This window comes from Oryzias melastigma, linkage group LG3 (assembly GCF_002922805.2).
Source record: "Oryzias melastigma strain HK-1 linkage group LG3, ASM292280v2, whole genome shotgun sequence".
Taxonomy (NCBI): domain Eukaryota; kingdom Metazoa; phylum Chordata; class Actinopteri; order Beloniformes; family Adrianichthyidae; genus Oryzias; species Oryzias melastigma.
The window spans coordinates 11,075,873-11,090,589 of NC_050514.1; the positions used below are offsets into that span (position 1 = coordinate 11,075,873).

Here is a 14,717-nt window from a genome sequence, read left to right on the forward strand (position 1 = left end):
AGTGGTTCTATAAAAAGAAAATAAAATTCGCCTGAATTCTAACATTTTCCTTTTAGTTACGAAATATTGCAATAATACGTCAAAGAAGGAGGAAGTGAGCGCAAATGTGTATAGAAAACAGTAGGTCTGTTATGGCAATACACAACATTAGCTGAAGATTAGAGGTTCAGTCAAGCTGAATTAAGTCCAACTATGACAACTGCAGTTCTGCTCCAACAACCGATCTCATGCAAGAAACGGAAAACCCAAAAGGAAGCAGCAGAACAATGACTGGGGTCTAATCTAAAAAGCACTGCTGGTTCAACAAGCACTTCCAGATGACGGAGAAACAGTCCAGTGCTGTAGATGCCCCTCTACCCGCCTGCCTCAGCTATACACCCCCCACAATCCCTCCTTCTAAAATCAAAACCAGTCAAACAGTTGAAACTGGTCCCATGGTGGGGGCTCTGGCACTTCCTGAAAACCAGCAAACAGTAAATACAGTCATTAGGCAGCTTTCAGAGCCAGCCCCTCTGGAGTGACATTTAACTCAGAGGATGTGAGGAAGCAGAGGGACACAAAGCTTAAGCCCTGAGAGTCTGACCATCTGTAGAAGTCCACAGGAACACACGCTCTAGTTATGACTGACCTAATACGGAAGTTTCACCAGACCACATTAAAGACCCACTCCAGTGAAAATTGTTTTTTTTAGCATTTTTCTCAAGATGGAGGACATATATCAGGAAATATATGTTTTATTCAAGTCGTTGATAAATAGGCGCAGACAAAATTTGAAAAAGCTTGTATGTGTGACGTAGAAGCTACAGCAGCAGGCCATAAGCTTCCTGCTCTGCTCCATCCCGATGCATCCTCTAGCAGACAAATAGATCCGTGTAGGTCTTTGTTTTCTTCGTTTGATCTGGTATCTGGATTAAAACTGTACCACTGGATAGCTGCAATATTGCTCGCCATTTTTGTTGCACCACTAATGTTAGGTTGTGAGCCAGCAGGAAGGAATGTAGACAAAGGGATGATGGGAAACTAGGACAGGCTTACTCCGCATCAACAGTCCCGCCCACAACTCAGAGCCAAATTTCTGATAAACTACTGCCGCTCTGCATACACTGTTCAAGAAAACACTTTTTTTTTATTTTATTTTTTTAAATATTGGCTAAAAAGTGTTAAAAAAATAAAAATAAAAAAAATAAGATTTAAAGACAACTTGGAATTATTTTTAAATAGACCAAAAGACGATTGCAACAATTATTTTTTTCCTTAAACAAACAAAAAAATTCAATTTAATTTTTAGAGATAGAATATATATATATATATATTTCAACAAAGTCACCAACAGAAATGCTCGTCGACATGTGTCAAAGTCAAGGCCCGGGGGCCAGATCCGGCCCTCTGGGTAATTATATCAGGCCCACCAGATCATTTTATATTATTACTATTATTAACGGCCCAATCTTATCGTGTAAAATCCTGATTATTATAGATTATATATTTTATGGAGAGCAAAATGTTGAAAGTTATTTAAAGTTTAGGTTGATTTATTCTGGAATAATATTCCTGTCTGTTTTTATTCATGTTTAAAAAGTTACATTTTATAACTTTTTAACAATTTTTTTTCTTTTTATACATTTTATATGTTTGTCGTCTTCGGCCCAAGACCGATTGTGTGTTTTGGATTTTTACCCCCTATGAGATTGAATTTGACACCCCTGCTCTCCGATATTGCTGTAAGATAGTGAAAAGGAGATCTCTACATTCTTTGACTCTTGACATTGTGCGGGTGTTGTCTCTTCTGCCTGAGTAAACTTCCATGTGTTCAGTTTCAGGTTGGGAACTACTGCCTTTGTTCTTCTTCTACTGTCTTAAACTGCAGCCAATAAATCACCTTCTATCCACAAAACTTCAAGGATATAAACACAAACCTGGCTGTGACCCATCATTTATTTTCACCCTCTCCCACTCATGTCTAATCAAGAGAACTTGGAAATGCTGACATAGAATATGGAAAATTTTAAACAAGTAGATTCCCACTGCAGCAGTTGCTATGACGTTTGCGCGTTTTTGTTTTCCGCTGACACATCCATTACTGAAAGCACAAACATTCAAGGCTACAGAATTAATCAGCAGGAGGGGTGCAGCATAACAAGTGGAGGTGAAACAACTACATTCCACAGACCCACTGAGATCCATCATGCCGCTCCTTTGAGGGAAGAAAGAAAAACATACAGCGCACACACACTGCGTTATTTCTAACGTGTTAGTTCAGCGACAGACACCAGTTTTATTTATGTTTTCTCTCCAGCGAGGGAGTAAATCTAGAATCCCTAGAGATCCCAAAGAAAAATTCCTTCCTCTGTAAAAAGGAAGTGCTGTGAAGTGTTCCAACTTTTTTTAATCATTTCTCTCGTTCTTTTTTCTTTATAAAAAAAACAACGGATCATCACATAGTTTTTCAGAAGAGTACAGCAGCTCTCAAAAGGATTCTTTTGAGTTTTCCATGACAATGAGCATACCGTCAGCATGGGCTGAAACTAACTTAAAAACCTCTTGGACAAGTACAGCTTCACTAGTGTAGCTTTCCAGTGCACAGACTGTGGAGAAAAGGTGTGTCTTTTTAAATCTCCTGACTAACCCTTCTGATGCCACTTGACTGGCCTTTTATATTAGTAGCACCATAGACAAACAAAAAGTAGAGAATACCAAGCTTTATCAACCAAAATGCCACAGAGTGGCAACCTAAATGCAAGTTTTTCAGCAAATTCGGCCATGCGGTGGCATTAGAAATCAGGAGGCAGCAGTCATGTTTTTAAACACGGTGCACTGGTAGTCGAGGTTTTAAGAAAAAGCTAAAATTTTAAGGCAACTAGAGGATTTTTCTCTATAAGCGAGGAGGATGTGTAAATGTCTCCGGATGGCGTACATCCATATTCAAGTGTTGCTGTCCGCCAGTAGCATGCAGGTATATAAAAAGTGGACCATCAGAAAACTGATCAATAAGCATCTTGAGCACCTTATTAGTAATATCTACCCAGCATGTTTTCATTTACAGCCCCACATATACTGATGATGCTTACTAGTAGACTCATGAGGGCAAGGTGCAAACAAAGTACACTAACACAGAAATTCCAGGAGATTCTTTGGGTGTTAACCCAAACATAATCTCAAGCTGTGTCAACAGACTTCGTACACAAGTTATAGTAAAAAATAAAATAAACAAAATCAAATTTGGTGTTGAAAAAATTAAATGTAAATATTTAGCTAAACATACAGAATGTGGAAAAGTTCAGTGTGTTTAGCTTGAGGTGATTCTATGTGACTGTTAGGAGATCCAACATTCAACCTGACTCCCTTATGTAAGCAGAGAACCCTGGGGGGGTTAACTACTGAAAGAATATTTCCATCAGTTTCTTCTAATTATAATTGAACTAAGTGAAAACAAATCTAATTTGAAAAAATATATATTTTTTATACCATTATATACACAAAGAATGCGTACTTAGATGTACAGAAGGTAAAAACACAACATTTGCTTTGAGTGTAAATTTAAACAAAAACCCTTCAAACTAAAACAAGTGCACAGCATGCATGAGTGTGAGCAGATGCATCAGATAGACTAACTCTGACGCTTATTTACTTCTGTTTTTGGTACCTTTCTTTAGCACTACTACACAACTTTCCAACAATGCCATTTCAAATTCTCTTTACATTATCAAATTTGACCTTTGTTTAACGTAAACACAACAAGATGTCAGCTGGTGACGACAATAGTAGACCGACCTAGATAACAAAAGAGGATTCCTGACATCATTGATTAACAACTTGTAAAGGAATGAACTGAATTTAAAAAAAGAAAACTAGACAAACGATACCAAACACACACCTTTTTTCTCTCCTGTGAAGGGCACTATGTCATCTCTGTCTTTGTACTCCATGGCTTCTTTCTCCAGGTATTTGAGGAGGCGGTCCCGATCAAACGGCCCCGTAGCACCTTTAGCTGTCTGGTCTTTTTGCCGTAAACCGGCCGGTAACAAAGCATTCTGGGAAAAAACACAAAGGTAGATGAGAATTCAAGAAATCTTTGTTTTCACATGTCTTCTAAAGTTTAAACCTGATCAAGGCAAATCTTCAGCACCTTTATCTAAAATCTAACACTTGATAGGCTATCTCTCCAAAACATTCAGTCAACAAACCTGTTGAACTTGTTTCTATACTTAAACCAAAAATTCCTCCTTCTGTAAACTTTGTGAAGGTGAACAAATGAGAGGGGAAACTTGGATGGTTGTTGACCCAACCTGCTATCATCAAATACAGAAACACTTTTTCCAACCTGTGATCCTCAAGGTCACCCTCCTGTATATTCTCTCACCCTCATTCTGGCCTAGCCTTTACTGATAACCTGGATCAGGCGGTTTTAGTCAGAAGCTAGAAATGGACAGAATTTTAAAGTCACATTTGAATCAGTACCTTCTAGCTTTGGATTAATGACTGTAGTGGGGAAAAACATACAAGAATCAGCTAACTCAACAGATACTTTACGGTTTTTGGAAAAGCAGATTTGAAAAAAACTGAAGATTTATATGAATGATGTAAAGAGCTGCATGACATCTTGAGCTAAGCCAACATCCTGCAACGCACTTTCAACGAAAAGTCTATGTAAACACGCGTAAATGTGCGTTTCAGGCTTCTGCGCTCAAAACACAACTTTTTAAGTCAATTTTTGAGCTCTACATATTAGCGTGTTCTTTAAACATCTGTTTCTTAGTGCATAATTGTTATTGATAAAACGCCTTATCACATGAAGTTCCTCCCACTGAGGAGTTCTTAGTGGGAGTCACTGAGGTCTTACCTCGGGATCCATCTCCTCGAGTGCGCTTTCCAGCTGCTTGAGCTCCTCCGCCGATAAGTTGTTGAGGATTTCATCTTCATCTAGATCCTTGTACTTCCCGAGATCCTTCTTATAAGACAACGCCATGATGGCTATAAATTGTCAAGAAACACTAAACCGGATCCACGCTGTTCTTGATCCAGGCCACTGAGCGACTGAGCAACCTGACGGACAAAAATCAGAAAACACACGTCGTTTATGAGTGACGGAATAGAGAATTCCTGAAAACAACAGCAAACAGACTATAGAGAACCGGGGCACACATTGTTCATCGTTGAAACAATAAGCACAGCTGGATTTAATAACAGCCCTGCACTGATGCAACCCAGACAAGCAGCTGGAACAGAGGGAGAGCTTTCTCAAAAACTCAAGATAGTATATTATTATCCTTTACAACCATTTCTGCTTCAAAGAGGAAACAAGACATATGCTTGTGTACTTACGTAAAACTTTATATTTTAAATAAAGTTTAAATTCAAGTGCATTCACAGTCTCAATCTATAGCCTGTCAAAAGAGAGTTTAAGCCTGTAGTTCCCTTTACAATGCCCCAGTCCACACACAAAAATGACCTCATGTTTTCCAGCTTCCACACTGTAACTATAAAACCACACATGAACACAAATACATCAGGAAAAAAAATGTTTAGCTGTAATAACGAGTTGTTAGGAGATTCATGTTGTTTTTTTCTACAGCAGGGAACTGTCAAGGGAGTCAGACAACGCAGAAGCTTCTAGTCTTTGGCTTCTTGTCCTCCCAATCCAAGCTCCATCCAGCTCTAACGCTCCCTTACTTTGCATTAGTTCACTGCACACATTGATGCATGAAAGTTTGACTGCCAGCAGATGGACCCAAGCTCAAATGTCACTGATGACTTTAATGAAAGCATATGAATATGTTGACATTTGATGGCACCAACTATGCATGGGACTACGGTTTGATAATGGTGTCACAAAAGATCAATCTGTGAATCAACAATATAAATATAGATGATTACTGCTGCAAACAAAAGGGAACAAATGCTTCAAAGAAAATGAAGTAGGAAAACAATAAAAAAAAATGTTACATTTAGGATATCAGTGCAGGATTCTCTGAGCACTTCAATCAGAATCTGAGGTGAAATCTGGACCAAACCTGAACAATCTGAATGAATCCTGAGATCAAATGAATGTCAGAAATATTTGATCATTGCTTTAAAGACCCACTCTGATGAAAATTGTGTTTTTAGTTTTTTTAAACACATTTTTGTAGCATATTTCTCAAGATGGAGGACGCATATAAAAAAAATTAAAATTAAAACTGTGTTTCTCTGTATTTCTTTACAAAAATTGTGCTGAATCAAGTTTGAAAAATCTTGCAGTTGTTAAAACTACAATGGACAGGCCACCACAATCTCTCTGCTCTGCTCCATTCTGATGCATCCACTAGCAGACAAAAAGATCCATGTACGTCTTGGTTTTCCTTGTCTGAGCTGGAAAATGGATCAAAACTGTACGGCTGGATATCTCTAATATTGTTCGCCATTTTTGTTGCACAGTTAATGTTAGTTTTGAGTTGTGAGGGGCAGTAAGCTAGCGGCAAAACTCAGACAAATTTCTGATGAACTCCTGCTGCTCTGCAGAAATTATGTTGTAGAAAAAACAGTTTTTGAATCCTAATTAAAAGACCACTTTTAAATAGATCAATAGATGATTGCAGTGAGACTTTACGAGTGTATCCTACAAGAACTAAAGAAACAACAATGGATGTTTTAAAATTTAATTTAACAAGATCTTATTCATTAGGTTTTTGCATTTTTGAATAAATCAGCATCTGCCAACATTAAAACATCCTGGGATGAACTAACTGTTCTTTCTAATGGAAATGTTATTTCCTTTATTATCTTGTCCAAGATGTCCAGAGGGATGGAAAATATTTTTGAGTGTTTACAGGCCCTGGAGTTTCCATAATCCAAACATTAAACTAAAGTGAATGTCGAGAAAACGAGGTAAAAAGTCACATGCTAAACATGCTACAAAACAGAAGAGTTACTGATCACAGCATTTTAGCATCCAGCTTTCTCCGGTGTTAAGTTTCACTGGCATTTCATTGAGCACATTAAATAAATAATGCCTTCCCTGTACTTTGAGTGTGCCGACAGGAGTAATGGAGCGTGCAGACTGAAATGCTGGTGGTAAAAGGGTGGGCTTAGGCCAAGGTGGAGAGGATACATTAGACCAATCTGATTGCTTCCTTTCTCCTTCTCCACTCTGTTAATCCTTGAAGACAACAGATGGCTCAAAGTCAATAATACTTCAAAACCTGTGTGTACCACCTTGAGTCCACCCTCATTTACCTGTGAACTAAAGCAGAAAACAGCTCAACTATTTTTTTTATTAAAGACCGTAGTTTTAGAGTTATAGTAAACAATCAAATAAAATGTTTGTTTAAAAGCAGAGAAAAAAATACACGTTGTTTGTCATTATGAGTACACTTCAGAAAAGATGACCATGATGGCTTTAAAATGATAATAGATAATTAATTTTTTGTAAAAACAAATGTTTTCCTTTTTGCAATTTAAATTATATGATCCATGACAACCTAACTCCGCTAGAAGACTTGACAAAAAATATTCAAGCAGTCTGAAACATATTAATACTATGAAATAGAGAAATAGTACCTAGTAGTGGTAGGATAGTACAAGAAACGGAGTGTGAATAGAATTAGATTATAATAGAACAACGCCCAGAAAACACTAAAAAAGACTGACCCAGCTCAGTCCCATGAGGAAAGACTACAGTTCCTCCTCCTCCTCCTATCTACTCTGTTCTACAGTGTAACTCAATTTTTGCTTTTCGGTTCAGATCTTCAGAGTGATGGAAAACACATGGAGCAAAGACCCCAGTGTGTGATCCATTAAGGTAAATGGTGCTAAAATGGTTCATGAACAGATCCTGAGAGCAGAGATTCAGAAAACAGCTAGTAAGCGGCAGCCAAACAAATAAACTGTTGTTCAAATGAAGCCAGACAGGAAGAGACTTTTTTTTTGTCAACAAACACATGTGATTTATTTGTGTCTAAGATTTAAACTAACATACCACATAGATATATAATGATGATTGATTTAATTGAATCTTCTGTCTCATGACACAAAAAGTAAAGCAGTTTAGGTTTCGGTTGCACTTTTACATCTTTGCCATAGCTAAAAGTGAATTTAATTGTGTGGCTTACAGCCAGGGTTTCAACCAGTTTATCAGCAACACGACGGAAGAAACGAGTATAGTAAGCAGGGGGAGGACAGATGAAATATCAGGAGCATTAACATTCCTTACGCTTAAAATGCACGTTTTACAAGTTCTGCAATGTCAAATCTAAGGAGAAAAGCTCATTCTTCAGACATTGGCCACACCCTTCATTTACCAAGAGGCCTGCTGGCTAAACTGCCTCTTCAGATGACAGTTTACAGATTCTCACTTCTGTTCTTTCACAAGAGTGTCACTATCACTGATGCATTGATCTTATGGTTCAAAAACAATCTGTCTTAATTTATTAAATTTTTTTAACCACCAAAACTAGTATTGAGCCATCCCATTTAAAGCAAATTCCTGCTTCAATGTGAGAAAATGGTCTTTTAATCCAAAACAGAAAGTCAGAATTAGCTGTTTTCTTAATGTACCGCTTGGGATGGGCACAATGTTTGATCAACTCCACTCCTAACGTGCATTGCTTTAGTATGACGCAATAAAATACAACCAATAAAACGTGAAAATATGGGAACAACTACAACAAAATATACAAATGATTGCCGCTAGTATTTCACACATTGCAACAAACACTTAATGACAACTTTCGATCGTTATGTAGCAAGCTATCGACTTGTGTTAGCTAACATATTTACTATTATTCCTGTCACCTTACATTAAAGATATAAACAAAAACGTTCACAAAGTATTTAAAAAGTAAATACGAGTCGAAGGCGCGTTGGTAATTGACGCTACATTTGTTGAGATGTGGCGGCTAACGCTAAAGCTTCAAGTCACTACTAGCTGTTTAGCTAAAAGCTACACAGCAGAAACGGCGGGGCTGCAAACAGACGAATCCCCACATGACTCAATTCGCGTACTTACTTAAGACGGTGCCGTAGTTTAGACGTCCAAACCCGACGCTAATGAAACAGTGTTTTTCTTAGATTATCCCGGTACACTGTTCCTGCTAGTGAGAGCTGAGACAGTGGTTCGGCTTCTCACTGAGCCCAGCCAAGGGCGGAATCACAGGAAAAGGGAACAGAAGCATATTTTGAGTGACGTGTGACTGAACCAATCAGAAGACAGTATACAAATCAAGAACCAATAGCATTTTTACCCCGCCTCTTCATCATAAATCTAGATAAAATTAAGTAATTTGTACCAAGTAGTCCTTATCATTCTGCTTTTTTACGGCTAAATAATACATTCTGAGCGGAGTGGCATACATGTGTATATATTTACTTATAAAAAAAAATCTTTAAAGTGAAGTTGTTAATATTTCAACTCACCAAGCTATTCATATTGTGTTGTAATGTTAATGTCTTTCCTATTAAAAAATATATATAATTTATAGAAAATGTATTAATTTTACAGAGATTCACAGAGTTACAAAATAAAGGAACAAATGCAAATATAAAATACAATTCATTTCCTAAATGTAGACCCAATATTTTGTGTTACAACACAGTCAATACAGAATTTACCTGCACTTTCATTTCTTGCTTTATTTGTGTATTGTAATAGGATTATTTCCATTTTACAAATAAACAGTTTTAACTGTACTGATCCTGTATGTTGAAATAACATGAAGGTGATGCTCTACAACAATAAATAATTAGATGTTATAACAGGTTCACCCATTTAACAGGTCTTCCAGGGGGAAGTGATAAATATTACATTACACTAATTTTCTTATTGCTCTGTAAAATGTTTTCAAAGCGGTGCATGACACATGAGCTTTGATTAAGCTTTATTTCACGAAAAATGTTTTCATATTATATTGTTGAGCTGTAACATACTGTGGCTTTTGCTAATCTTGCTTCTAAGCCTCTTTTTGATTTAACTTACCAAAGTTTTATTTACTTTACTGTTCACTAGGTAGTACTAAGAGGGAAAGATTTTACTCACTTTCTGTTCCATGTGAAACTCCTTATTCAATGTGCCTTACCTCAACGTTAGAAAGAAGTTAAGTAACAATAAGTAACATTTATTAACATATTTAACCTCATAAAACCTTTGAAAATAGGTTTAATTAAATTGCATTGCATTTCTAAAACAGAAATGTATTCAATAGAAAACAATTAAAAAATGTGTATTAATTTAATGCAGTTTAGTTTAAAGTGCTACACAGCGCCCCCTGGTGTTTAAAAGTATTCAATACAAGATGATAAGGACTTAAGCTCAACCCGGATGTAAATTCCCTGAAAACATTGAACGTTTCCGGTACCTTCTATCCACAGTTCAGAAAAAATGGCGGACATGGACGAGCTTTTCGGGAGTGATGGAGACAGCGAGAATGACCAGAGAGGTAAATAAACTGCAGATAGTCTGAATTCATGTTCTATTATCGATTGAAATCACTCACGTGGACTCACAAGTGCTCATTCTGTACAGGATTTTTCCTCGAGAAATATTCGACTGAAGTCGAACTGGAAGTTGCACTGATCTTCATATCAAAAACACTCTTATTGTTTTTTTCTTTCCTCGTCAGCATTAAATTTAGGGAATTACAAGATATCCTTATTTAAATTACCATGCAGCGATGCCATTTTTCTTCTAAAGCCATCATCGACTTACAGGAACAAAACGATGCTGGTTTTATTAGCCGGCTTTATTAGCCAAATAGTGAAGTTTCACTTTACCACTTGAAAAAATACACCTTATGTATTTTTAGCTATTAAGTAATGCCTTACTTGAAACGATTCAAGCTGTATTGTTTCTTTTTCTTAATTAAAATAGTTTTATTTTTAAACTGTAGCTTTTAAACATTTAAATTAATTGAATAATAAATGTCTGATATTTTTCTTTACATAACAATTTCCATGTATTTTAATTTAGACAAAAGTTTCTTTCAAAGTAAAAAATACACCCCGTGTCAAATAACTAACCAAATTTTCTCTATTAAACAATATTGCAATGATGCTGTAACCATGCAATTTTGTTTTAACCTAACATGTATTTTTTAGATATATTAAAAAAAATATTGAGTTACTATAGTATTATCTATTATTTGAAGAAGTGTTTCTGTTTATTTAAAATAAGGCTTACCTTTTTCTGCATATGGAATACAACTTTATGTGGATTATATACAACAGGATCCCAATGAGAAGAAAGTAGGTACATTGTATATTTATTTCGGTTGTTATTCCTAGTCTTGATGTTTAAAAAAAAAAAAAAAAAAAAAAAAAAAAAACAACAACATCGTTAAAGTAGGATTAATCATTTGATGCTAGTTAATATAATGATAATGATTTTCCTTGAGTTGGTTAATGTCAGCATGATTTATCACGATGAAAAGCTGCCTTTATTCCCTCTTTGCAGAGTCTGCCTCTGGTTCTGGTTCCGGTTCCGACTCTGAGCAGGAGAGACCCAGATCAGTCAGCAACGCCTCTGGCAGTGCCAGCGACAGTGATGGGGAACGCGACGATGACGACAATGAAGACGGCCAGGAGAGAGGAAAGAACAGCATGAACAAGGTTGATTTATATTGTCTTGTCACTTAGAAAATGTAAATAAATACGCTTCTTAATGTGTTTTATCTTAACTTTGCCTGTTTAAAATGTAAAAGCTTATAATAGACTGTACTGAAAAAAACGCAAGGTAGAAACAAATCTTACAGGATTGAATGTGTTCATTAGGCACAGCTATTAAACAGCAGTCTTAACATCTTATGTAGGAAAAAAGGTTGTAGTTTTTTTTTTTTTTCATCTTTTGATTTATTATAAATGTGTTCCTAATCATATTTTCATTATGATTATGCTGTTTTTAGCTTTAAGAAAAGAGTTGTTTTCTAGGACGTAGTTTCTTCAAAAGGCAGTTGGTCACTTGAAATTCACCTTTGATTTGTAGGCAGGACTTTTGCCGCAGGGCAACTCCACTCCCCTTTCCCGTTGCTAAGACCTTGGAGCGAGGAGCCCGTGGTCCGCCCATTTTTTTGTCTGCTAATGATTCACGACTAACTTAATTAAGAAATACTTAGAAATGCAATTTTGAGCAAAATTTTCTTAATATATTTCCTCCATCATCAGAAACATGCCACAGGCTACTGTGATCCGAATATTAACTCCAGTCTCTTCTTCTTTGTGTGCAATAGGAGTTGTTTGGAGACGACAGTGAGGACGAGCAGCACAGTCAGCGCAGCGGGAGCGACAATCAGTCTGAGCATTCAGGAAACCAGTCAGATGCCAGCATGCACTCTGATCAGGGGGAGAACGATCAGTCTGACGCAGAGCAGCACAGCGGCTCGGAGCACGACCAGCGAGATGACGATGACGACGATGTGGGTCAGAGGTCAGATGGAGGAAGCCCTGCAGGCAGTGGGATGTCTGGTGCTGGGAGCCCTCGCTCTGAGAGAGGCAGCGCTCCCTCAGACAGGAGGTAGGACTTGATGAAGGGCACTCATTACTGTGAGGAGAGTTCACTTAAGCCTAATGATTCTTTTAATACTGCAGCTGTAAAACAAAAAAGCAAAAATATGTTTAAGCTCTTCTGTGTTTCTTTTGGTTTTTCTACACCAGCAAGTGAATTTAGATGTGGTGTTTCCTGTTTGATTAAAGAGAAAACGGATTGTGGTTAGATACAAGACTAATTATCTCAAAAATATTCAGCCCTATTGTGGATAAATCACAATGAAAAGAGACTGAAATTGGTTAAAGTTTGTATGTTTTTGAGATGTAAACATCTTACAGTTACTCCTTAAATTCTGAATTTCTAATTCCTCAATCAGAAAACTGTCAATTGCAGGAAACATTTCGCCTTTCTAACTGCAGATTTTCAAAGAACAATAATATTTAGTTTTTGTTTTGTTTTTTTTAATCATGTACAGCTAGCAGGTAACTTGACAACCTATGCTATCTGGGGAAAATATTTTAGTTAAGGTATTAGGTGATTTTAAAAAGGGAGACTTTGGTCTCAGGACTGAAAATGACCACAGTTTGAAGCTGGACAGATGAGCATTTAGTGAGTAATGAGATCCTCTCCAAAACAAAAGCAGCCATTAAGCACATTATGGTTAGTGTTGATGTTTGTTTTGTTTTTTTAAAGAACAGCATGATACCACTCCAGCTTCTGCAAACTGTTCATTCCTTGCCTGTAATTACTTAAGCATCTAAACTATAGTACTCTGTAAAAAATAATAACGGGAGTGATGACCAGATGATTGTTTGTTTTTAAGCATACATTGGAAGAATGTTGGAATAACAGAGACTCCACCTCAATAAAAAAGAGGGGAGCTGTAAATTTGGAACAAACCTCAGCGGTCATGTTGAGTTCACAACTCCAAACCCATTATACCATTTCTATTAGAAAGCCTTTAAATAAGTTCTTAGCATGTTTGTCTGTAGGTCCATGTGTACTGGTCCTTTAAATGACCCCAAATTAAACAAACAAGAACCTTAAAATTTGCAGAATCTAAAAAATGTTGTAGCTTTACTGTTAAGGAAATGGAAACCAAGAAGAATTATTTGGGAATGCATGATTAAATGCAGGATTTGTGGTTTGTAACAGGTTGGCTTACGTTCATGGATAACTTCAGGACCCACTGGCTCACAGGGAACAAAGCTCTTTCCTCATTTTCCTTGTTTAGGCTTCAAATTGAGTGAAATATTGTTGTCTTTAGATGTGATTAAACAGAAAAGAAACCAGTGTTCTGGCATTTCAGTTTGGTTGACAAGTTTACTCATTTTAGATTGTTGAAATACAGGGCCTTTTAGAGGCATCAAACTCTATTTTCCATAAGGTAATGCTGAAATATTGACCTAAATAGATTTATTTTGAAAATCCCTCAACTTTTATTGCCAGATGTGGCTGCTTAAGCCAGTCTTTGCAAGTTTAGGTATGTAGACCTTAAGTGAGAGTTGATTCTTATAAACATTATAGCCTCAAAAAGACCATAAATTTGCTAATTTCCTGCTCTAACATACATCTTTGATATCTGGCTGTCAGTTCTGCCAGTATAATTTTCAATAATTAGTTATTACTGAACCTCATAGATATCTAACAGTGAGATTAGTCCGTTCATCTATGAATCTGCTCTTTGGTGAGTTGTTTTTAAAAAGTTGTTTTGTTCAGTGGCCGCAGTGATCCAGGGACACCACAGTCCGGGCCCGGAACCCCTCACTCTCAAGTGGAAAACCAGTCTGAGGACGAGAAGTGGGAAGGTGGAGCCAAGAGTGACCAGTCAGACGATGAGGATGAGAAGCGTCATTATTCTGAGGACGAGAGAGAGAACTCGGATGAAGAACCGAGGGACAGGAAGTCAGGTACATCGAGGGTTTTAAATAGTTTAAAGACCCACTCCAATGAAAATCGTGTTTTTGTAGTTTTTAACATGTTCTGGTCACATTTTTATCATGATGGAGGACAGTATAAAATAATTTAGGATTAAAACTTCATTTCTGAGTATTTCTTTATTCAAATAGTGTTTGATCAGGAGCAGATGAAAACCTGCGGTTTGAAAAAGCTCAGGTTTACGACGCAACAACTGAAATGGATGGGCCAAAATCTCCATTTTCCTCTACAATTCTGATGCATCCACTTGCAGACAAATAGATCCGTTAACATATTAATTTTCCTCATCTGTGATGGGTTCTGGCTCAAAACTGTACAGTTGGAAAGC

At 36.9% G+C, this 14,717-nt stretch overlaps 2 protein-coding genes across 2 annotated transcripts in view; one reads left to right on the forward strand and one right to left on the reverse strand.

The window, feature by feature from the left end:
• tmod2 (tropomodulin 2) overlaps window positions 1–9,140 on the reverse strand; it is a 14,093-nt gene extending 4,953 nt beyond the window's left edge. Inside the window, exons 1-3 of the mRNA XM_024295956.2 lie at window positions 8,984–9,140; window positions 4,841–5,043; window positions 3,875–4,031 (exon numbers count right to left, since the gene is read on the reverse strand). Of these exons, the coding sequence (XP_024151724.1) occupies window positions 3,875–4,031; window positions 4,841–4,966 (283 nt within the window). The 5' untranslated portion in view covers window positions 4,967–5,043; window positions 8,984–9,140. The remainder of the gene's footprint in view (window positions 1–3,874; window positions 4,032–4,840; window positions 5,044–8,983) is intronic.
• A 1,142-nt stretch (window positions 9,141–10,282) lies between these two features.
• leo1 (LEO1 homolog, Paf1/RNA polymerase II complex component) overlaps window positions 10,283–14,717 on the forward strand; it is a gene marked incomplete at its 3' end in the record, with an annotated part of 16,791 nt that continues 12,356 nt past the window's right edge. The window contains 4 exon segments of the mRNA XM_024296000.2: window positions 10,283–10,409; window positions 11,423–11,577; window positions 12,195–12,478; window positions 14,171–14,361. Of these exon segments, the coding sequence (XP_024151768.1) occupies window positions 10,352–10,409; window positions 11,423–11,577; window positions 12,195–12,478; window positions 14,171–14,361 (688 nt within the window).